The 25075-nt window shown below is 45.9% G+C and overlaps 2 protein-coding genes across 4 annotated transcripts in view; one reads left to right on the top strand and one right to left on the bottom strand.

Annotated features, from left to right (window-relative positions):
• FZD3 (frizzled class receptor 3) overlaps nucleotides 1-1324 on the bottom strand; it is a 106660-nt gene extending 105336 nt beyond the window's left edge. For 2 of the 3 annotated variants that reach the window (XM_074991458.1, XM_074991461.1), the window contains exon 1: nucleotides 1273-1324. The gene's annotated coding sequence lies outside the window, so the exon portion shown is untranslated. The other variant, XM_074991459.1, reaches the window with a different exon arrangement.
• Nucleotides 1325-1506: 182 nt separating this feature from the next.
• The window catches only part of FBXO16 (F-box protein 16), a 59676-nt gene continuing 36107 nt past the window's right edge, over nucleotides 1507-25075 (top strand). Inside the window, exons 1-3 of the mRNA XM_074991457.1 lie at nucleotides 1507-1603; nucleotides 20856-20993; nucleotides 23785-23820. Of these exons, the coding sequence (XP_074847558.1) occupies nucleotides 20898-20993; nucleotides 23785-23820 (132 nt within the window). The 5' untranslated portion in view covers nucleotides 1507-1603; nucleotides 20856-20897. The remainder of the gene's footprint in view (nucleotides 1604-20855; nucleotides 20994-23784; nucleotides 23821-25075) is intronic.

The raw sequence follows: 25075 nt of genomic DNA, 5'->3' as shown, positions 1-25075 counted from the left end.
ATTATAGTATTATTACATATACGGTAGATGGCAAATCCAACAGATCTGGTACTAACTCTTAAAGTGGAAGACATATCAGCAAACAAGTTTCACAATAAACAGTGAAAGATCCAGCGCAAATATACATGAGGAATGGGAAGATCACACACAGGGATCTTCTTACTGTGCTTAATCCCAAAGAAGAATGCAATGGTGGTATTTTCAGTAGGAGACTTAACCTCACTTCAGTTACAAGGGAGAAAAAACAAATTTCTCACCCCCCTCACCCCTCCATTCTGATTCCTTATAGAGGAACGAAGCCACCCTCCTCTTCCACACATACACCTTCTCAAGTACTGTATAAATGTTAAGGAACAACAACGAAAACTCATCCCTCCCCCCATCCTTTTCAGATTTGGGGGGCACTCACTGTTCCCTGTAAACTGTGTGCCTGTGCAGCTGCTCCGGAGAGATTCAAATACACAAAGTACCCACCGCTAAGTTTTTGTTTCTATTGGCCCTGCACATTCACACGTGGCCCGGTGCACAGAAAAAAAAAATTATTCCACGCAGGGGTGGAAAAGATGATAGAGGGAACGCTGCCTACGTTCCACTTTAATTACAGACAAGGGTACAAAAACAATGGGATGTCCTGCGGCACCTTACAGACTAACAGATTTTTTTTTTTTTGGAGCCTAAGCTTCCGTGGGCAAAGACCCGCTTCGTCAGATGCGGAAGCCCACGGGGCATTTCTCCCACTCCAGGTCTGTTACAGATTTAAGAGAAACGCCCCCCACCTCCCATTTCGGAGATGCTGGGGAGACACACGCCACACATCCCCCCGCCCCCCACTCCTCCAAGGCAGAGAGAGAAAGGAAACCCACCCCGTATCGCCCCCGCCCTCCTCTCCAGGGGCAGGCTGAGAGAGCGGGGGACGAGAGCTGATCTTCCCTGCACGCTCCAGTTCAACCACAGACAAAAGGGCGGGGGGCAGGGAGCCCAGCCCCAGACGCCCCCCAGCGCTCCACTGCAGGGCCAGGTGGGGCAGGGTGGAGGGAAGGCGCTTCCCATCCACCCCCCCCCCCCGCCGCGGCCTCCAGAGAGAGGGTGGCGGCGTCTCCTCCCCTCCCCAGGGGTTGGGGGCTGGGGGGAAGACCCCACTTACCCACCACCGCTCGGTCCCCTCCTACGCCGGTGCGGCTTTCCCCGCCCCCTCCTGCAGGGGGCGGGGTGTGAGGTCCCTCGCAGCGGCGGCGGGAAGCAAGAGGCCCACGCGCCCACCGCTGTACTCACCTCAGCGCCGGCAACGAGCTGTAACGGCCAGACCCCCCACGGCCGCACCAACCTCGCCCCCCGCTGCGTCATTCCCAGCCCCCGCCCCTTCGGACCGCCCACAGGAGCAGCGAATCAGAAGCCGTCGGCTCGTTGCTAGGTAGAAGCGACGCCCCCGTTCCCCCCACCACCCCCCCCCCGCAGCCCGCCCCGGATTGGTTGTGGCTCCCGGAGCGCTGGAAACGGTTTCCATGGCAAACGCAACCAACGGAGCTGGATCGGAGGAGACCCGGAGGTGACGGGGAAGAGGGAGAGGGGGCGGCGGCGGCGGCGGCGGGGATCAGGAGGCCAGGTGAGAGCGCGGGAGAGGGGCGTGTCCGCGCTAGGGGGCGTCGGGCGGGGAGGGAGTTATCGATGTCACCGGGGGGAGGGGTGCCATGGCTATCCGGGGTTTAAAGGTGGCTCTCGGGCAGGGGGGCGTCGGTTCCCGGGTCAGGCCTCTCTGGGGCGGGCTGGTGCCACAGGGCAGCGCTTGGGGCATGGACACAGCAGGCATGGGGGTGGCGGTATAAATGCTGAGGATGCAGAGGCACTGGGGACTCTGTATGACAGGCATGGGGGGTACGAAGGGGTTGTGGATGGAGGGCACTGGGGCACAGCGGTGCCTGAGGGGATTTGGGGGGGCATTACGGTATGGGAGGGGGGATATCTGTGCCACAGGCTGCCGTGGGGATACCGGTGCCAAAGCGTGCAGGGGGAAGCACTGGCAGTGTATAGAACCACAGAGGACATTAGGGGATATCAGCAGTGCTGGGGCGTGGGGGATATCAGGACTGCAGGGTGTAGGGCAGGGATAGGAAACCCCTGGTTGGCTGGATTGGTCCAGACAGCAGCTTGTCTGGATCTAGACCCCAAGGCTACGTCTACACGTGCAGCCAACATCGAAATAGCCTATTTCGATGAATAACGCCTACACGTCCTCCAGGGCCGGCAACGTCGATGTTCAACTTCGACGTTGCTCAGCCCAACATCGAAATAGGCGCAGCGAGGGAACGTCTACACGCCAAAGTAGCACACATCGAAATAGGGATGCCAGGCACAGCTGCAGACAGGGTCACAGGGCGGACTCAACAGCCAGCCGCTCCCTTAAAGGGCCCCTCCCAGACACAGTTGCACTAAACAACACAAGATACACAGAACTGACAACTGGTTGCAGACCCTGTGCCTGCAGCATAGATCCCCAGCTGCCGCAGAAGCAGCCAGAAGCCCTGGGCTAAGGGCTGCTGCCCACGGTGACCATAGAGCCCCGCAGGGGCTGGAGAGAGAGCATCTCTCAACCCCCCAGCTGATGGCCGCCATGGAGGACCCGTCAATTTCGACGTTGCGGGATGCGGATCGTCTACACGGTCCCTACTTCGACGTTCAATGTCGAAGTAGGGCGCTATTCCTATCTCCTCATGAGGTTAGCGACTTCGACATCTCACCGCCTAACGTCGAAGTTAACTTCGAAATAGCGCCCGACGCGTGTAGACGCGACGGGCGCTATTTCGAAGTTGGTGCCGCTACTTCGAAGTAGCGTGCGTGTGTAGACGCAGCTCAAGGCTCCGGGTTACCGATGTAGGGAATGTGGCAGAAGGAACGCAGTGCTGCTGAAGGCTGGGAGGAATGAGTCTCCCAGAGGTCATCTGCATGAGAATGCAAAAGGTGTGCATGTGTGATACCTTTTCAGGCAAAGCCTAATGGGTAGCAAGTAAGCCATGAGATTTGGTCTATTGTAAACATGTAGTTGTAAAATCACAGTTTAAGCTGACACTTAATGTGGGAGTTGTGAGATCTCACCAATGCTCTGGGTTGTTGTGGGGGACAGGGCAGTCGCCTTAGCTGTGTAAGACATTGATTACACAGGGCTCCCTGGTTTAAAGCATTGTGAGAGAAGCAAGGGGAGGGGTACTGGTTGAGCCAGCTTGCTGAGTGCTTTGGTCCTGCTTATGCTTTGGCCATATAGTTAGAAGCCTGGCTTGACTAATTCTCCCCACTTGTTAAAAGATAAAGCTGGATACTAGGGTGTTTGTGAAACCCCACACTAGAGATACCAAGAGCTGAAATCACAGAGTGGTAGCTGAGGCCACACAGAGCTGAAATCACTAGGTTCTGCCTTAGGGCAGTCCCAAGCAGTGGGGTTAGGACTGGCGGACAACAGCAGGACCAGCGGGCAGCCAGTAGGAGTGGTGGGCGGCTGGTGACAGCAAGGGGAGGCTACAGACAAGTGGACAGGTAGTATTGCCCTGGTGATGTATCTGTGGGCTTTGAGTTTGGGACTGCACCGCAGAGGGTACACCCTGTAACTGTGTGTGTGTGGAAAAGGGCCAAGAGCCGCAGCAAGAGACTGGGTTCTACTGCATATGGGGATGGTATCTGGGTAAAAGGGGTTTTGTCTCTTCTGTGCTGAGATATACTGCATCTGTCGCTGTAACCTTGGGGTAGGTTACGGTCATTAAACAAGCCATTTCTATCTCAGACTCTGTGCTTGCGAGGGGGGGGAGAACTGCCTTACAGGCACCCAGCACGGGGGTGAAATTGTCCCAGGCCACTGGGTGGGGGCTCGAGCCGGTTGATTGTATCCTTGATAGGAAAACCCCGCAAGAGTTGAACCCGGCCCTTCTGGCAGGCATCTGGCGTTAACAGAAGGGTTACACCAAATTACAAAAAAACACAATGCACATGTGACACATACAATGCTCACCACTCTTGGTAAGGCAGATGGACTTTTCTTGATGGCCAGTCAGGATCAGAGCCATCTGGGAAACTGGTTTCTACATGGTGTCGTCGGCAGAGTGTTGAGCTCTGGCAGTGCTGATCTTGAGGCTATGTCCTGGACTTGGTTTCCAAAAAAAAAGCCTTCCTTTTGGACCCAGTTTATATAATGAAATTTGAGTGCTGCTTAGATATCCCTTAACCAATCATTATCCTAAAATTTCACTAACCAATTCTGACGTAGTGTAACTAACTGATCATGCCCCATCCCCTTAACTGATTTACACCTGACAAAATTAATGACCTAACAGACAGAAATTATCAAAATCACCAGGCAGATCTTACCGATAAAACATAGAGAAGAGAGGACCTAAGGAGACAAAACAGTAGAGAAACAGTGAAGCCATAACTATTGTTAAAAATCAGGCAGTCCTGTAAAGACTTAAAGACTTACAAATTTCCAAGCACCTTGAAGACTACCAAATTTATTTATAAGATGATGAACTTCGTGGGTAAGACCCAATTCTTCACACTTATTTTACCCCCAAAAGCTCATTACCTAATAAATAAATGTGTTAGGCTTTCAGGTGCTACAGTATTGCTTGTTGTTTGTGAACCTACAAACTAACAGGACTACCACTTCGAAACAACCGTTGATAAGTTGTTTCTGTCCAGACCAAATCCTATCAAAATGAGTTTTCTTTAGCAGATTTGTATCTATCTGTTGATAGTGGGTGCTGTTAGGTCAGGATTTTCTTCTTAACCACCTGATATTACATTGTTTTAAAGTAATTGAGATGGAATGTGAGGATGACTTTCTATTTCTTAGCTAATGGTTACTGATCTTTTAATATGAGTGTCCTGGGAGTTACAGACTATGAAGAGCACAAGGTATATCAGTGCTACAGCATAGTAGGGGCACTGAGGGCTATTGAGAGTATTAGTTTCTTGGGACGCGAGGAGCTCTGGGATATTGATGGAATATGCAGTAACAGGAGACGTGGGAAGGATTGATACCAAGAGTAACACTAGGGCTTATCAGTGCTGTGAGAAGCAAAGGGGACATAGATGCTGCAGGATAGGGAGTATAGACTCTACAGGGCTATTGATGCTGCAGAGCGTAGGGTGGCAGGAGAGTTTCACCACCAAAGGGCCTGGTGGAGAGGAGGGAGCTCATAGAATCTTAGGACTGGAAGGGACCTCAAGAGGTCATTGAGTCCAGCCCCCTGCTCAAAGCAGGACCAATGCCAACTAAATCATCCCAGCCAGGACTTAAAAACTTCTAGGGATGGAGATTCCACCACTTCTCTAGGTAATCCATTCCAATGCTTCACCACTCTCCCATGGAAATTGTTTTTCTTAATATTCAACCTAGACCCAGGGGGTATTGATAATACAAAGTATGGGGCACCTAAGGGGCCAACAGAGCTGCAGGGCTATTGATGTGACAGGGTACCCTAGAGGTATCAAAGCCACAGAGTGCTGGAAGCATGGTGTGTGTGTGCGGGGTAGTGGTGGTAATCAATGTACCCTGTTTGATAGCATTAAATCTTTATATCATAGGGGCTGTGGATGGGACTGATGTTTTGGGGGCCTCGGAAAGGATCATTGCCATGGGGAAGCACTGGAGAAGATCAGTGCTATGGTGGTATTGGGGTGCAGAAGTGGGGATATCCATGCCCTGGAGAGGATATCAGTGCCTGGAGTGTAAGGGGGTATTGATAATACAGGGTGTGGGTCACCCGGAGGGGTGGGGTGGCAGACATGCCAGCTCCTGGGCAAGGTGGAAGAGGGGGCCCAGCTCCATTTTCACAGAAGGGGTAGGATTTCAGACAGACGGGGTGGAGCTGTAGCAGCCAGCCTTCAGCACCATGACCCTTTCTCAGCCAGCCCTCAGAGTTGCCAGGAGCACGCCACATGGTGTGCCAGCAGTGATTTAAAAGGTCCAGGACTCCAACCACTGCCGATGCCCCCCCTTCCCCTTTTGAAGCGCCAGGCCTTGGGGTAATTGCCCCATTTGCTCCCCTTGTCAGCAGGCCTGGGAGCATGCACAGCTAATGAGACCACAGGGGATAACATAGTGCCAGCTCCATAGAGTGCCAAAAGGCATCAATGCCATAGGGTTATAGGTGGCAGAGGGGACACTTAGTGGGATGCAGCACCTCGCAATGACATATAGCAGCAAGTAGATCAAAACTAACCAAAAAGCAAAAAAGTGCTACCATGGTTTAGCAACTGAGTAAAAGAGCAGTGAGAGATAAAACATCATTATTTAAAAAGTGAAAATTGAATCCTAGTGAGGAAAATAGAAAGGAGCATAAACTCTGCTAAATAAAGTATAAAATATAATTAAGAAGGCTAAAAAGGAATTTGAAGAACTAACCAAGTAATTAAAAAAGTAGTATTTTTTTTCAATAATCAGAAGCAGAAGGCCTACTAAACAATCATTGGAGCCACTGGATGATTGAGATGCTAAAGGAACACTCATGGAGGATATGGTCATTGGGGAGAAACTAAATTAATTCTTTCAATTGGTCTTCATGGCTGAGGATGTCAGAGAGATTCCCAAACGTAAGCTGTTCTTTTTAGATTACAAATCTGAGGAATTGTACCAAACTGAGGTGTCGTTAGAGGGGGTTTTGGAACAGACTGATAAACTAAACAGTAAAAAATCATCAGCACCAGATGGCATTCACCCACAAGTTCTGAGAGAACTCACATGTGAAATTCCAGAACTACTAACTGTGATTTGTAACATCTTTTAAATCATCTTGTGTACCAAATGATTGGAAGATATTTAATGTGATACCGCTTTTCAAAATGGGCTCTAGAGATGGTCCTGACAACTACAAACCAGTAAGTCTAACTTCAGTCCTGGACAAGTTGCTTGAAAACTATGGTGGAGAACAGAATTGTCAGACACACAGATGAACATAATTTGTTGGAGAAAAGTCAACATGGATTCTGTAATGGGAAAATTGTGTCTCACTAATCTACTGGAATTCTTTGAGGGGGTCATCAAGCATATGTACAAGGAGGATCCAGAAGATATAGTGTACCAGATCTAGGGCCAATACTGTTCAACATATTTATTAACAACCTGAATGAGGGGATGGATTGCACCCTCAGCAAATTTGCAGATAACACGAAGCTAGGAGGTCAGGTATATACATTGGAGGGTAGGGATAGGAACCAGAGTGACTTACACTAATTGCAGGATTAGGCCAAAAGAAATTTGATGAGTTTCAACAAGAAGTGCAAAGTCCTGCACTTGGGATAGAAGAATCCCAAGCACTGTTACAGGCTGGGGACCAACTGGCTAAGTAACAGTGCAGCAGAAAAGGACCTGAGGATTACAGTGGATGAGAAGCTGGATATGAGTCAACAGTGTGCCCTTTTAGCCAAGAAAGCTAAGGGCAAATTAAGGTGCATTAGGAGAAGCATTTCCAGCAAATCTAGAGAAGTTATTAATTCCCCTCTGTTCATCATTGGTGAGGCCACATTTGGAGTATTACATCCAGTTCTGGACCCTCCAGTACAGAAAAGATGTGGACGCATTGGAGAGGGTTCATTGGAGGGCGATGAACATGATAGAGAGGCTGGAGCACATGACCTATGAGGAGAGGCAGAGAAATTTAAGCTTATTCAGTTTGCAGAGTAGAAGACTGAGGGGGGGGTTTATAGCAGCTTTCAACTTCCTGAAAGGGAGCTGTGAGGAGGATGGAGGGAGATTGTTCTCACTTGTGACAGATGGCAAAACAAGGAGTAATGGTTTGAAGTTACAGAGGGAGAGGTGTAGGTTGGATATTAGGAAAAACTATTTCACCAGGAGGGTGGTGAAGCACTGGAAGCGTTACCGAGAGAGGTGGTAGAATCTCCATCCCAAGAGGTTTTTTAGTCCCGGTTTGACACAGTCATGGCTGGGATGATTTAGCTGGGGTTGATCCTGCTTGAAGCAGGAGGCTGAACTAGATGAACTCCTGAAGTCCCTTCCAGCCCTAGAATTCTATGATACTTAGATTTCCAGAAAGCTTCTGAAAGGTCCTTCACCAAAGGCTCTTAAGCAAAGTAAATTGTAACGGAATAAGAGGGATGGTCTTCTTGTGTGTTGATAGTTAAAAGATAGGAAACAAAGGATAGGAATAAATGGTCAGTGATCAGAATGATGTGAGATCACTAGTTTTGTCCCGCAGGGGTCTGTGATGGGACGAGTCATATTCAATGTATTTGTAAATCATCTGAAGAATGGGGTAAACAGTGAGGTGGTAAAATTTGCAGATCATACTAAACTGCTCAAGATAGTTAAGTCTAAAGCAGAGTGAACAGCTTCAAAAGGATCTCTGAAAACTAGGTGACTGGGCACCAAAATATTAGATAATGATTAATGTTGATAAATGCAAAGTAATGTATGTTGGAAATCCCAACTCTACATGTGAAATGATGGGGATTAAATTACTAATTACCACTCAAGACAGAGATCTTGTTGTTGTGGATAGTTTTCTGAAAACATCCACTCAGTGTGCAGCATGTGTCAAAAAAAGCAAACAGAAAGTTAGGAGTCATTATAAAAGGAATAAAGAAGACAGAGAATATCTTATTGCCTTTCTATAAATCCATGTTATGCCCACATCTTGAATATTGTGTGCAGGTGTGGTCATCTCATCTCAAAAATATATATGGACATTGGAAAAGGTTCAGAAAAGGGTGAAAAATGACTAGGGGTGTGAAACAGCTGCCATATTTAGAGAGATTAAAAAGACTGGGACTTTTCAGTTTAGAAAAGAGGAGACTAAGAGGCGGTATGATAGAGATCCATGAAGTTATGACTGGTGTGGAAAAAGTAAGTACGGAAAAGTTACTTACTTGTTCCTATAACACAAGAACTAGGGGGCCACCAATTTAAATTCATAGGTAGCAGGTTTTAAACCAATAAAAGGAAGTATTTCTTCACACAACACACAGTCAACCAAGGACGTCCATCAATGGCTGTTAGCCAGGATGGGTAGGAATGGTTCCCCTAGCCCAGGGGTCTGCAAACTGAGGTTCCAGGGCTGCATGTGGCTCTTCAAGGACTTCTTTGCAGCTGCTGATGCTATAATTACAAAGTTTAAAAAAAAACCAAAACAAAAAAGAACCTTCCTGATTATTTTTGATAAAGAGTGAACAACTAAAAGCTCAAAAATGAACAACTCATATCTAAATATCAAATGATCTGTGATCTTGAAACATTGGATAACTCTGCCAGTGTGCTCCAGTGAGAGAGAAGATTCAGGAGTGAACATCAGGAAAACAGTGATACAAACACACACGGAAAGTTTGAGGAAATAGATTATGTAAAAAGTTTGTGAATGTCCTGCAGTAAACATGTATTGCATTACAAATCGTTGTGTGCTCACTGGTCTTAAAATAGGGTTTACATTGCTCACCCCTCTGCTGCTATGGTCTATAACACTTTCACATATACTGTTGTGTCTGAATTTAATTAACTACTGTTTACTCCCAGCATGGTCATTTAAAAGCAGTCCTTCTCACTTCCTTCCTAAGCCTTTGAGTTTGGTTAGTTCAATTAAATTTATTTCCTGGTGATGGTATACTATTATACCATCATGTGGATAATGATTGTTAGATTATTTCTGTATTTAAAAAAAAGCAGCAGAAATGTAGCACTTTAAAGATTAATAAAATTAGTTATTTCATGATGAGCTTTCGTGGGACAGACCCACTGCTTAGCTAAGCAGTGGGTCTGTCCCACGAAAGTTCATCACTGAATAAATCATTATTAGTCTTTAAAGTGCTATATTTCTGCTGCTTTGTTTTGCTGGAGTACAGACTAGCATGGCTACCTCTCTGTTGCTATTCTGTATAAAAAGTGATTTTATACCTTGGGGAAAATGAGGCTAATGAGCCAGGAAGGCTTATTTCCAGAGTGGATAAAAAAACTATTAAGAAAATAGTGCATCTGGAAGATTTACTCTGACTGGTTTGCGGAAGCCCCTGGAATGGTATTTCAGAGGGATAAGCCTAAATTAACACAGCCAAAGGAAATGAGTTTATGCCTTTGGTTAATATGATATGATCATGCATCACATTTAAGAATGATTTAATGCTATCAAATTATTTTTGAAACAGTGGGTTTAACCCAGTCCTGTTGAAATTAAAGAAGGTCTGTTTTGTTATCTTTAATGGGAGCTGGATCACGGGGGACTGGGATTATTTTTCTGTAATAAACAACTCCTTTTGCTAGTGGTGCAGAACTGTATCATAAGGCAACCAGTAAAATCATGTTCAATGACACTGGAATTTGGCTTCTTGATCCTTATCTATAAGCAGCTCCAAGCATATTACCCATATAATTAAGGTTGCCCATAGCTACAAAGAATAATACTTAGTACTTGTGTGGCCCATTTAACTTGCAAAGCACTGTATGTACGAAGATTCCTTAACTGATTGAATTGTGAAGGAACCGTTGCAAGAGACAGTCTCCCCTGGATTTGTGCTGGGCAGCTTTGGGAAGAATGTTGCTTGGTCAAAGAGAAGTCTTGATGATCCAGAAAGAACCAAAGAAGAGCGCTGATAAATACCCAACAGTGTAGTAAATTCCTCTGGGACAATAAGGATAACACTCGCCATTCAAGCGTTTCCTTGCACTAGCCTGAGGTACCACAGTCCTTTTTGCCTTCCTGGCACCCCCTATAGGTTGCCAACACTGCTTGGCAGGACTTAAGTGGCTCAGCCCTCCACCCAAGTCACAAAGTCCAAACGAGCTCCTTCTGGGGCAGTACAGAGTCCAATAACTAAGCAATCTGTTTACCCTCCCTGGAGTCTTCAGAACTGACTTTGAGCCCTTTACATTCTGCCACAGATTTGGGTTCTTAACTATGACCTCTACCCTTCTTGGGGCTTACACCATTTTAACTGTGACCAGTAGGGGAACCCACCTGCAGGAACTCTATATGTAGTAGCCACATACTGCTCAGTAGGTCAGTTCTTTGCTAGTGTTTGGACCTCTTCCTAAAGGTCCTTGCATCTTCTAGGCACCCAAATTTTCCTCCCATCTCACTCTGTCCTGGGGCAGGATATAGGAAAGCAGTGAGGTGCTACCTGAGTTTGCTGTTAACATTTAGGGTGTGTCTACACTAGGAACTAACTTCGAAGTAGCCCGCAGAGAGTCTATACGCATTTTCTCTTATTTCAAAGTTAACTTTGAAGTAGGGAGCCCAATTTCGAAGTCCTTATTCCATTCCCAGGAATGGAGTTGTGCCCTACTTCGAAATTTAACTTCAAAGTATGGTGTGTGTACATGCTCAACTTCGAAGTTGTATTTCAAAATAAGCAACTTTGAAGTTATTTTTATAGTGTAGACACAGCCATATTGTCTGTTTTAGCTCTGCTGATTTAATACATGAATACAGCAATTGAAAAGTTGTCAATTGGCTATATAGGCAGGCAGTCCAAGTTACCAGATCTCAGGCAGATCCTGCCTATGATTCCTAGTATATACCCATGTTGTTCTAGAACAGGAGTCAACAACTTTTCGGAGGTGACGTGAGACATTTGACCTTTTGACTTCTATGGATGGTCCTGGAACCGGTGATACTTTTTATCTCCTACGCACTTTTATGTCCATTTCTAGCTCAACCCCAGGGTCCTCAGGGTCTTCTCTCTTTGCAGTCTTTCCATGGGTTCATCCTACCATAAGCTCTACTTATTTATGCATCTTCTGCAGATGGAGCCCTACAAATCTGTGGATATCTGCTTTGTATCTGTGTGTATCCACACCCACAGATAAGGATGTCACTCTCCGTGGCCCATTTTTGAGGATATGGATGCGAATGTGGATGCAGATACAAAGTTTGTATCTGTTTAGTAGAGCCTTGATGCTAAAGAAGTACTCCCACTCCTCTGCTGCTGCCTACATGCTGACTTGCTAAGAGACTGCAGCTCTTTTTTATCTGAGCCTGTTTGGCTCTGATTGGCTGTCACTAGACCTTCTAGTTCTCAGATGAGTAGATTTCTCTGGTCTCCAGGATGGCTGCTGAGGTGCAGTTTTCCTGGGCAGACCTAGAGCAGGGGTTCTCACCTTTTTCTTCTGAGGGCCCTACCAACATGCTATAAAAACTCCATGGCCCAACTATGCCACAACAACTGTTTTTCCATATATACAAGCTATAACCTGTGTTAGAGAGGAGAAAGCAGGGCTGTTGCTCGAGATTCCATACTACAGGGGACACCATGAATCCAAGTTCCTCAGGCTTCAACTTCCACCCTGGTTGGTGGGATGCATGGCCCTGGGCTGCAGTCCTACAGGGCAGGCCTTCGGCTTTCTGTTATTGTCCCAGGTGAATCTAACACCAGCCATGCTTGGTGGACCCCCGACACCTGCTTGCAGTCTGGTGGGGGTATCAGACCCCTGAGTGAGAACCACTGTCTTAGAGCACCCAAATTTTCCTCCCATCTAACTATATCCTGGGGGAGGATATAGGACAGCAGTGACGTGCTACCTGAGTTTGCTGTTAACATACACTGTCTGTTTTAGCCCTGCTGATTTAATACATGAATACAGTAATTGAAAAGTGGTCAGTTGCCTATGTCAGCAATCGGTCCAAGTTACCAGATCTCAGGCAGACTCCCAGTATATGCCCATGTTGTTCTAGAACAGAGGTCAGCAACCTTTCCGAGGTGGAGTGCGAAATTTGACCTTTTGACCTCTGTGTACGGTCTGACTGCCTGTGATACTTTTTAAAGTCACTAATAGTCCTACTCACAACAGATTCATTAATAAATAAATGAAGAGGCAGAGCTTTACCATTTAGGTAGTGGTAGGTAGCATTAGCTGATCTTTTGTTAATCCACAGGAGGCATGGCCTTGAACAAGCTGCTGGCTGCATGGGGAAGCGGGGCGAGGCTGAGCTCCTGCCTCGCAAGCCGATGAAAATCAGCTTGCGTGCCACTTGGCACCCATGCTGGGGGGGCTGCTGACCCATATTCTAGAAGGTGAAATCCTTGTCAGAATCATAGAATGTGGTTGTGTTGTATCCATCATCATGTTTTGAATCTCTCTAAAATCACAGTTTACCTTAATCTGTATCAGGTTGCATTCGACAAAGTAATTTTTATCCACAAAAGCTTATGCGCTTTGTTAGTTTTTAAGGTGTCACTGGACTACTCATTTTTTCTAAAATCACAGAAGAAGAGAGAGTGGTATTGTTCTTCTGAGTTTTAGGAACTAAGTTTAGGCCCCCCCATTTATTAGGTAGGGAGGCTAATTCTCCTTAAGGGGTGCATAGAGGAAACCCAGCTAGAAAGCAGATGGAAGAAGCCAGGAGTTACTTAATAACTTTAGATATGTCTTCATTACTGCACTTGGGAAGACTCATTTCAGTGAGTATTGCATCCAGATCAGACCAGATTGCAGGGTTTGGAAAGGAAGGTCCTGTGTCTAGGAAGGTACTGATTCAAGAATTAGATAATGTTTTAATTCATATAGTAGAGATATCATAAAATGAACAATGCAGATCCATTGTTCTGACATCAAAACCAGACTATTGTATTCAGTTTTTATCTCTAATTTGAGAATAAAAGCTAGTAGTAGTGATGCCTTCCCAGTGCCTGCAGTTGAAGTAAAAACAGGTGAATTACAACTTTCAATCTGAGTAAGGAGTATTGGCAAATATCTCTATTGTAAGAGTCCAAAGTTTAAAAAAAATGTTGCCTTATGAGTTGTACCTGTTCCAATAACCTCTTCTCCTTTGGTCTGCATGTTGCACAGGTCACTTCAGTGCCTAAGGGACAAGCTACTGCAAGCCAGTACAATGTCATGGCGTAACTCCATGATGTGGCTATATGTTTCACCATATGGTCTCAACACCTGGTGAAGATCACGGACCATGCCCCTGTTAAATAGCCACATGCCATGAAGAAGACCAGGGTGGAAATTACCCCCTGATATCTGGCTCTGTGGCCTGGTTCATTCACTATGGACTGTAGGTCTGGTGAATGTCATGTGACTGCAGATTCTTTTCATATGTGACTGGGGACATGGGCATATGATAGGATAGAGTGGTACTATGTGACTCATGTTTAGACAAATATTTAAGAAAGGGGTTATACCAAGACTTGTTTAAGAAACAGGAAAAAGGAGCTTGGGTTGGAAGAAGGCTGGGAACCCAGGGTTGGGATTATTTCTGCGTAAGTTTTGATGCTTTGATAATAAGTTCTTCCTCAGAAATGGGATATGACTACCTGACTGTTTGTTTATTTGTTAATTTGTTCTGAACCACTTCACTACTCTGTAGTTTTATAAGGTCCTTTCCGTGCCTCAGATGAGGTGAGGGTGCTGTAGAAAAAATGGTGTGTTGTCATATAGGTTAAACTATATCCTAATGCAATACACAAAGAAGCCCAATTAAGGTTTCACAGGCAACTTTAATTCTGGCCTTTCCTAACTTTGGAGTGCTTGGCTTTGCAACCTGTCATCTACTTACTATAACTGCATTCAGAAACTCCCCATCAAAAACAAACTAGAAACCAGGAGTCCTGTCAGAGAGTCTCCTGATCTAACTACAACAAGAAGTCCTGTGGCACCTTATAGACTAACAGATATTTTGGAGCAGAAGCTTTCATGGGCAAAGACCCCTTTCATCAGATGCATGAGTGGGGGTGGGGTGGGGGGCAGGGTTCAGAGGAGGATTTAAAGAGTGGGGTCCCAGTAAAAGGCAGGGCCAGAGCTGACAAGGTGGAAAAGGCCCTTTATCAGTAGTACTACTAGTACTTTTCCACCTTGATTGAATAGACCTTGTTAGCTCTGGCCCTGCCTTTTACTGGGACCCCACTCTTTAAATCTGCCTCTGAAACCCGCCCCCCACTCATGCATCTGATGAAGTGGGTCTTTGCCCACGAAAGTTTCTGCTCCAAAATATCTGTTCGTCTATAAGGTGCCACAGGACTTGTTTTTGTTCTTGAAGATACAGGCTAACCTCTCTGATACTGATTTAACTAAACCTTATTACATCAAAAGACAGACAGGACAGGAAGTTTGTATGTTTTAATGTTTCTCTTCACTCCTCTGCTTCCATAATAGTTTTAAATAGATAGAAAAACACAGGGAGATGGTGAACTGCTGGAATTGATCCTGCTGCATTTTCAGAAGCAAAGCTCCCATTGGCACCAGTGAGAAACTTGATTGGATAAAGACTGCAGGATTAGGCTATGTCTAGATTACAGCAATTTGTTGACAGAAGTTTTTGTTGGAAGTTATGGAGCCAGTGGCAGGATTAGAGCAAGAGCAATCTGCTCTGTCAACAGAGTGCAGCTGAACTGCCCAGCCACTCTATCTGCAGAACAGCCAACTGGAAGCACAGCTGACAGGGCTGCTCCGTGTCCCAGAAGCCCTGTCTGTTGACAGAGCCGCCCCCACCCCCCCCGCCCAAATGTCCAGACCGGCTTTCTGACAGCGGCATTTTGCCTCATGTAGGCTACGTCTACACGTGCACGCTACATCGAAATAGCTTATTTCAATGTAGCGACATCGAAATAGTCTATTTCGATGAATAATGTCTACACATCCTCCAGGGCTGGCAACGTCGACGTTCAACTTCGACGTTGGGCAGCACCACATCGAAATAGGTGCTGCGAGGGAACGTCTACACGCCAAAGTAGCACACATCGAAATAAGGGTGCCAGGAACAGCTGCAGACAGGGTCACAGGGCAGACTCAACAGCAAGCCGCTCCCTTAAAGGGCCCCTCCCAGACACAGTTGCACTAAACAACACAAGATCCACAGAGCCGACAACTGGTTGCAGACCCTGTGCATGCAGCATGGATCCCCAGCTGCAGCAGCAGCAGCCAGAAGCCCTGGGCTAAGGGCTGCTGCACACGGTGACCACAGAGCCCCACAGGGGCTGGAGAGAGAGTGTCTCTCAACCCCTCAGCTGATGGCCGCCATGGCAGACCCCGCTATTTCGATGTTGCGGGATGCGGATCGTCTACACGTGCCCTACTTCGATGTTCACCTTCGAAGTAGGGCGCTATTCCCATCCCCTCATGGGGTTAGCGACTTCGACGTCTCACTGCCTAACATTGATTTCAACTTTGAAATAGCGCCCAACACGTGTAGCCGTGACGGGCACTATTTCGAAGTTGGCGCCGCTACTTCGAAGTAGCGTGCACGTGTAGACGCGGTCGTGGAGTGGGATACAACTGTCGACTAATGTGCTGTGTTCTGTCGATTTATGCCTTGGACGGTCCCTGGGTTTTGCCGACAAAACCCTCCAGGATACACATAGCCAGAGTGTGTTGCTATCAGCAAAGAGTTATATAAAGGTGTTTGCTATGAGCTTTGTAGTACTTGTAGATATGGCAAGATAGCAATATGTACTGTATCAGAGTAAACTTTCCTTTTGCCCACAAGGCCTATAAATCATCCTGCCATCACAAAATCTTTAAAATAAACACGCTGAAATATTTACTGAACAGGCACCTAATAACCATGTTAGGGACTTCAGATATTATTTAAAGATACTTCATTTAAAATAAATTATTCAGTCTTTACAATATTTTGAGTCTAATATTCTAATCCTGCCACTGGCTGCATGGGGATGGGTCCTCATGTAGACTCTTTAAAGCCTGTTATGGGATTGAGGATAAAGAGAAAATCTTTCACATACCTGGATAAGTACTTGGATAAAAACCACTACTATTTAAACCCATAGAAGTGACATTTATTTGGTGCCACAAAAGAGAATTAAAAAGCAAAAAACAAAAACAAAAAAATACTTGGGCAGTGACACACTTGATCTGAGGTCTCCAATTGTAAGAGAAACCCCAATGACACAGGCCACAGGATCAATAGAAACATCCAAAACAAAATCCACAAAAATGCAGGAAGAGAGGCGCTTAAAATCATTTCCGAATCATTTTGAATCTCATTCTGCTAGTCAAATGTAAGAAAGCAAATGAGTGTTTGGAAGATTGGGTATTATATGCGCATCAAAATCAGGAAAGAGCCACTTTATGTTTTTTAAAATGATATATAACCTCACAGCTTTTTTTCTGGCGGTACGTGCTGGTAGTGCATACTGGACCTCCTCACCAGGGCTCCCGTGGCTGGAGCTGCCAGCAAGGATCAGCATCCCAGCCAGCTCCCAGCCACAGGGCTGCTGGAGCCCCCCTGTATGTGCAACAGCATGGGCGGCAGGAACCGGAGCCCCCTCCACCCTGCAGAAGCTCAGGGCATGGGAACTCCAGCTGTAGGAACCCAGTGGTGTGAGGGGAAGGAAGGAAGCAAGGAACCATTCCAGCTCCTCTGTTTTTATACAAAAAAAGCACTGTATAGCCTAGTAGGAGAAACAGTGCAAAAGTATTTCCAGTGTTAATCTTCTTAAAGACAAATGTACAATAGGGTCCCAACATTTGCAAGGGTTCTGTGTTTAGAACCCTCACAAATGTTGATTGTCATGAATGGGGGTGGGGAGCTCCCTGCCCTGGAGCCCTGGGAAACACTCCTGCCCAGGGCCCTGGGGAAGCAGTGCTTGCCAGCGCTCCCAGCCCCAGAACCCCAGGGAAGCGAGGCCACTCAGGAATAATTGAATTTGTGAATGTGGCACTCGGGAATGTCGAGATCCAACTGCATAAATTCTTTGCAACTTGTTTTCTCTACAGTGTCAGAAGCCTGAAAAAAAGTGATTGGCTTCCAGATTTGTTCCAAAACCTCACTGGGTCATTCACTGATCAAAAAAACAGGGAAAGCATTCTACATAATTCCTGATTGGAAAGACCCACTTAATTTATTTATTAGTAATAGTATAATAGCTGTAGCAATGTGACAATATCATACAGAGACCTAGTTAGGCTTGAGGGACCCATATTGTGCTGGCTGCTGTATATGTATAAAATAAAAAATCCCAGCCTCCACCCCAGAAGGTTTTCAGCCTAAGGCTGGGCTGCAGCAGTCTTCTTATGCACATGCATAACGTGAAGCGCTTAAATAGTCCCATTAAAGTCAGTGAACCTACTCACATGCTAAAAGTTATCTGTATGCCTAAGAATCTTGCTCAGTTGGAGCTTGTAATTGAAGGAACAATCCTGTCTGTTGGCAACAATGGTTCATATTTACCTGGGTAAGATTTCCTCCAAAAAAGCAGGTGAAGATACAGAGGGATTTTCTCCTTCTGAGCCCTCGTTTAGACACAATTTATAGAGACTTGAGGTCCTGGATTTCTTTTTCGGCACCTTCAGCCTGTGGAAGAGGATAATGTTCCCTTGAACCATTGTTTTGAATAATGATTTTAATGACGTACCAGCTGTCCAAAGCTGATCTTTTTCTTTAAGCAGATTTAAATGTTTTTTCCTCATAAATTCTGTGGAATCATCCTTAGAGATTAGATTCTCATAGCCTTCACTCAGACGCATACGGAAATAAAAGCAGATTTAGTTCACTCTGACTCCATCTTTTACCCCTGCTCAGATTATGACTCTCTGGCTACGTCTACACGTGCACCCAACTTCGAAATAGCTTATTTCGATGTTGCGACATCGAAATAGGCTATTTCGATGAATAACGTCTACACGTCCTCCAGGGCTGGCAACGTCGATGTTCAACTTCGACGTTGCTCAGCCCAACATCGAAATAGGCACAGCGAGGGAACGTCTACACGCCAAAGTAGCACACATCGAAATAAGGGAGCCAGGCACAGCTGCAGACAGGGTCACGGGGCGGACTCAACAGCAAGTCGCTCCCTTAAAGGGCCCCTCCCAGACACACTTTCATTAAACAGTGCAAGATACACAGAGCCAACAACTAGTTGCAGACCCTGTATATGCAGCACGGACCCCCAGCTGCAGCAGCAGCAGCCAGAAGCCCTGGGCTAAGGGCTGCTGCCCACGGTGACCACAGAGCCCCGCAAGGGCTGGAGAGAGAGTATCTCTCAACCCCCCAGCTGATGGCCGCCATGGAGGACCCCACTATTTCGATGTTGTGGGACGCGGATCGTCTACACGTCCCTACTTCGATGTTGAACGTCGAAGTAGGGTGCTATTCCCATCCCCTCATGGGGTTAGCGACTTCGACGTCTCGCCGCCTAACGTCGATTTCAACTTCGAAATAGCGCCCAACACGTGTAGACGTGACGGGCGCTATTTCGAAGTTACTGCCGCTACTTCGAAGTAGCGTGCACGTGTAGACGCAGCTTCTGAGATACAGTTCTTTTTCTGGTCTGTTCCCAGAGCAGAACCATAATTTACAATCTAGCCCTAACTAAATTAACTCCAGATCCATTTCAGTGGACGTTGAATCAAGCCCTTAGTGCATATAGCTATAAAGGTGCTGAGCATGGTATAAACACCTAGCTAAACATTTTAAAGGGGTTGTAGTCTTATGTTGCATATATCCAGGGGCCTGAAACAGGCACGTTGACAACAATAACAACAACAACAAAAAACCTTCAACCAACAACCCACACTGAAAACCCAGAGACTCCATAAAATCCACATGGGATTTTGCTGTTGCTTTTGATTTTACGTGGAAGGTGCTCAGATACTGTGATAGGGTGGGCAGTATTAAGCTCAGAGGCTTAAGCTACAGTAAAGCCTTAGGTTATCATAAAGCAGCTTGAGTCAACCTAATTATGTCAGTGTACACATGATAGGCTTGTTCAAAGCAAGATAAGTGCCCTACTACACAGACAGAACAACTTCACCTCCCTGAAAGAGTGTACTCTAGGGGTTACTTAATTGGCTGTTGGCCTTCATTATTATCAGCTTCACAGTGGCAGGCTAGAACCTGAAATTAGCAAGAAAGATGGGTGTATGAGGGGCTCCTGCTGGAGCCAGATTGCGTCCCCAGGGCCACAAGCTGGGCAGCACCCACCAGACTCCTCTCCCCATGCTGGACTGTCCCCTGGCATCCTGGCTTTCCTCCTGCCAAGCAGAGCTGCTGCCCTCTCTACTCCCTGCCAGGATCTTGGCAGCTGACAGGGCTCCCTACTTTCTGCCAAGAGTATGGCAGCCCCCTAGCCAGGAGCATGGAACTGAAAGCTGTGGGGGTGAGGGGTAGCCACCAAGCTACTGGTGGGGAGCTGGGAGCCTTGAGGCAGCAGGGAGTGGGGAACCAGGAACCTGAGCAAGAGCCCAGCTGTGAGTGAGGAACCAGGAACATGGGCAAGACCCAGGCTGGGAGTGGAGAACCAGGAACATGGGCAAGAGCCCGGCTGGGAGTGGAGAACCTTTGACAGCATCTGGGCTCCCAAGCAGGGAGTCCCAGGGCAGCCTGGCTCTTGAGGGGCTCTGTGCATGGAGCTGAGAGCCCAGTCCCAGCTCTCCACACTGCCCCTATTAAGTCACTGAGGAAGTGCACCACTGAAAGAAGAAGGGCAGTGTGGTCCTGAACCACCACAGAAAGTATTGCAATGGCCATCAGCTGACTTAGCATAGGTTGACAAATTTTTAGTATAGATATTCCCTTAAATAGCTGAGCTTGATGCTGTGCATATTGATAGAGTCTGAATGGCCTTTCGGACTTTCCCAGGCATCCAACCATTAGATTCTTCTTCATTCAGCTTTGCCAATGGGATTTTATTGGAAAAAGTCTTGTCTTGATATTCTTTTGTGTGTCTGTAAAGCTTCTCATAAAAGCCTCTAAAGAATCATGGTATTGTCCTTTTCGGTAAGACATGTTAACTTCACTTTCCAGGATTCAAGTGTATAAGGAAGAGTTTTACTTGACTTATTGTTGTGCCATGGAACTTCTTCATTCCCTCATGATGAAATGCATGGTTTTCACTAATATATTGCTTTTGCACCTGTAATGGGGCATCACAAAAGTGATGCTTGTCTTTTATGGTATCTGTTTTAGCCTCATCTGCAGAAGACTATCAGGATAGCCTGCAATCGCCTGATGGCATTTGCACCTCCCAGAAACATGGATGGCCCCAAACTACAAACCAAGATGAGTACCTGGACACCCCTGAACCATCAGCTTATGAATGACAAGGTAAGTACCATGTAGCTGCCTCAAATATAAGCCAAATCCGGTTTCCCATGCTCATGTGAGGAAACTTTAATGCAACTTAGTCAAGAATAATTTAGTCCCATAGTTAGCAACCATCCTATTATTTCAGGATAGATTTTCCTGCTGTGGATGAGCCAAATCATCAAGCCCTTTATCTCATGGAAGTCACTAGATGTTTTGCCAGAGTAAGGAATCAGTAATAACTGTTTCAAGACATCAGAATTTAGCACAGTGACATTAACTTAGTCTGTATTGTGTGTAAACTTTCAAAATTGAATTCCCTGTGTCTTTTCTTTATTTTCTTGCTTCTCGAGTGCTTCATCTTGGACCAGAGTGGTTTGTGATGCATGGCCACTCTGCTGAGATTGCCACCAAGTGTCCCAGATATGTTTGAAGCCTTCAGAAGGGGCTCATTTTGTAGTGAAAGGAAGATTTTTTTCCTAATTTCAAACCCTGCAGACTATATCTGGGGCAGTGCAGCTGGGTCACACAACTCATCACCCATATTATTCTTTTATCAGAATTTAGTCAAGATTTCCCTTGATAGCATTCCAGAATCTAATGTGTTTTCCCATATCTGTGTTGGTTCCACAGGGCTAAAGGGGGGAAATGAAAGCAAATATTTCTGACCACCAAACCCAACAGATATTACTCTCAATATCTTCAGGGAGCAGATTTATCCAGATAAAAAGGTGCCATTTTATGTAGTCATTTCTTCTGATTTCATCTGCACTTTGTGGTAAAGCTCCTCCTCTAGCTTTGTGGTCCCACTCTTATTAGTGGCTTATTTGCCTCAGAGGCTCACAGCAGCCCTGAGTTTAGACACCAGCTTGCTGTTTGGTGAGCTACTGTCATCGTTGGCCAGCACAGGGAAAAGAGAGGAGACCAAATTCCATAGTTTCTGCTGCCCCTCCAAGTGATTCCGTGGGCCACTTTCCCATAGTAGTCCCCAGCACCGTCCTTATCATTTGCCCTCTCATACCTGCTTGGACTTGCTCCTCTCAGAATTCTCACTGCTCCTTTTCTTATCCACTCCTCACACACCCTGAGCCAACAGAAGAGGAGCCTTTTATTACTAGTCCCAGCTGATTCTCCATTGGCTCCAGGTGTCCCGATTAGCTTGTCTCACTTGAGTCTGCAAGCTTCCTAATTGGCTCCAGGTATTTTAATTCTCCCAATTGATTCTGTCAGGGTTCCTGCTGGTTCTGGATTAGCCCTTGCAAGTTTACTCTGGGAACAGGGACCTATTTAATATAAGACTAATATATTTCCCTTCTATCACAGTTCCATAGCCCTCTGGCCTGACCCTGTCACAACTTTTAAAAGGGGTCTGAGTGAGGAGAGAAAGGGACTTCAAGTCCTGAGGGGCAGAGTAGAAGAAGTCCTAAATGATAGAATCATAAACATGTGGGACTGGTAGGAACCACAAGAGATGAAGTAGAAAGAAATTGGAGGAGAGAGAAGGGATGCTAATGAGGGTAATTTGTAGTAAAGGAGACAAAGAGGGGCAGGTATGGGTGCAGATCAGAGTAAAGACAAAGCAAAGTCCTGCAAAGCCTTGAAGGAGAGGACAAGAAGCTCAAACCTGATGTCAAAGAGGCAGAAAAGCCAGGGAACAATTGTACTGATATCTGTAATTTGTTTCCAAATGTAAACAGAGCTTCTTGGCAGCGTTGGTTCAGGTCCATTCCAGAGAATTGTAAAAGCAAATACTGTATCTTTCTTTGATCAGAAGGCATTCACATTGCTTTCAGATGTGAAATAACACCCCATTTCACTTAAATTCTACAAACCAAAACACAGATCTTTATACCTATAGATCACTGTCTTTGGCACATTTTTCAAGTTGAGCCAATAAAACACTTACCAGGGGGCCTCTCATTTTGCCAAGAGCCTTGTATAAAGAAAACAAAACACACAATAACTGTAAACATGCAAAGAAAAGAGATGTCATTTTTCCACCCCCACTGAGAGAGACAGAATTAAGAGTTGACAGTTGGACTATACCAAATGTCAACAGTGATATCGTCTTTCTCAACGGGAGCCTTTCTTGCTGGCTGCCAAAACAATAACATGTTTGGAGTTTGCAGTGATGAATAATATGTTCCTAATTGTGGTCAGTAACTGTTTCAAGGTATACTTGTGAGTTGGGTATGTGTGTCTCCTCTTTGGTCCTTATGACAGAAAAACTACTGCAGTCTACACTTCCCTGTGCACGCTCTTGAGTAATGAAGAGAAGTTTCCAGTGCTTTCGGTCTCTGTCCTAGTGGATAAATGCCCACCAGTGCACTTGTCACTAATGGGTGATAGTCTCTTCAGATTCCTTGGGCCACAAAGTCTAAGCTCCTTTCTAACCCCTTGAAGGTGGGCCCTCCAACTTATGGTTGCACACTGACAATGCCATAGGGAGAAGTATGAACTGCTGCTGTCTTGACTGTGGCTGTTGAGTAGAGAGGTCTTCAGCATTGTGTCATTCGAGCTTCCCAGGAGCATTGTGCTGACTTAAAAAAAATCCCTAAAAAAAAAAGGGTAAATTGTCAAATGAACACTTTGCCCTGATCAATGTGAATGACAATTGTAACTATGTGGATCCTATTGACTTCTGTGAACTCCATGGGGGTGTAAGAATTTGCCCACAAGGACCCAATGGCAGGGTTGGGGACTCATTTTACAGGATATGTAGATCCTTTTGCAAGCTAGAGCTTTATCCAGGGACATATTGAATTACCTCTCTGTGTTCTATTTTGTTTGTGTCTGATTTATTTTCAAACAGGTATTTGAAGAAAGAAGAGCTCTGCTTGGAAAATGGGTAGGGTTTTCTCTTTTTATATAGATATATATGTACAGAACTAATGAGAAGATGACAGGATGTGAATTTGAAACATGTTTTGTGTTTCAAATAATAAGACTAATTTTCAGGATGTAAGTGTCAGATTCAGGTGAAACAGAAAGCAGCAAACTCATACCTGGTAGAACTTTGGTGTAGTCATGGACCTGAGAAATCTGGCCTGGTTTTTAGAATGATTTGTAATAGGATAGAAAGCCTGAAAAAAAGTGTATGAAGAAGTGTTCAGGAAAAATGGCTGATATTTAGATACTGCTATTAAAGGCCAGGAAGGCTTTAAGACTGGAATTAAAGAATTGTGATTTATCCAAGACACTTTTACAGCCCTGTTACCTGAGTACCTGTCAGTCTTTTAATATTTTCTTCACAAAAGGCTGGTGAGGCAAGGTAGTGCTATGACCCTCATTGTACAGGTGTGGAACTGAGGTACAGAGAGACTAAATGAGCTGTCCATGGGTACACAGAGCCTGTAGCAGAGACAGTAGCTGAAACCACTTCCCCTTATGGCAAGGTCAGTTTTCTTCTTGGGCCTCAGGCCCTCTGTTTAGTCCACTGGACCCACTATAGGAACTGCATTACCCTTGCTCAGGCAGAGGGGTGGTCTGTGGGGAACACAGTCCCCATGCACTTGTTTCAGGTTCCAGCCCAGGGACCCTGTATGGCTGCTACCGGCACAGGCTGGGTCTTCACCCTTACCCCCGAAGCTCTTCTCCCTGGTCCACTTCCTCAGACTATCCCCCGCAGTACCCACTTCAGGTAGGGGAGCAGCAAGTCCCCTTCCTTGATTGGTTCCACCGGCTGACCAGTTCTCAACCTCTAGTCAAGCCTGAGGGTCCTCCAGATTGGGGCAGCCCAATTCTCCTTCTCCACTGTCTCTTCTGTTCCTCCCAAACTCCTTCCATCTCCTCACTCATCTCCTACACCCTCCTTAATCACCTCTCACTCTCCCCTCTTGCCCTTTGTGGGAAAGTGTTTATAAAGGTAGCCTTAAGTGGGATCAGCTGGGCCTAACTGATTTAGGGCTGCCTACTCCTCAGCTGCTCCCACTCTGTCTGATGGTCAGCTCCAAATCTGCCCTGTTTTCACTCTTGTATTTCCTCCCCTGGCCTCACCCTGCCACATCCATTAATCCCACACTAGTGCTCTAACCACTGGAGAAGCCTTCCTGTCTTGTAAGGCAAAGATAAATGAATGGAGCAGTTATGAGAGAACACCTGTA

This window comes from Carettochelys insculpta, chromosome 3, assembly GCF_033958435.1.
Source record: "Carettochelys insculpta isolate YL-2023 chromosome 3, ASM3395843v1, whole genome shotgun sequence".
Classification (NCBI taxonomy): domain Eukaryota; kingdom Metazoa; phylum Chordata; order Testudines; family Carettochelyidae; genus Carettochelys; species Carettochelys insculpta.
The sequence above is the reverse complement of the archived record's forward strand: the minus strand, read 5'-3'. Positions and strand labels throughout refer to the sequence as shown.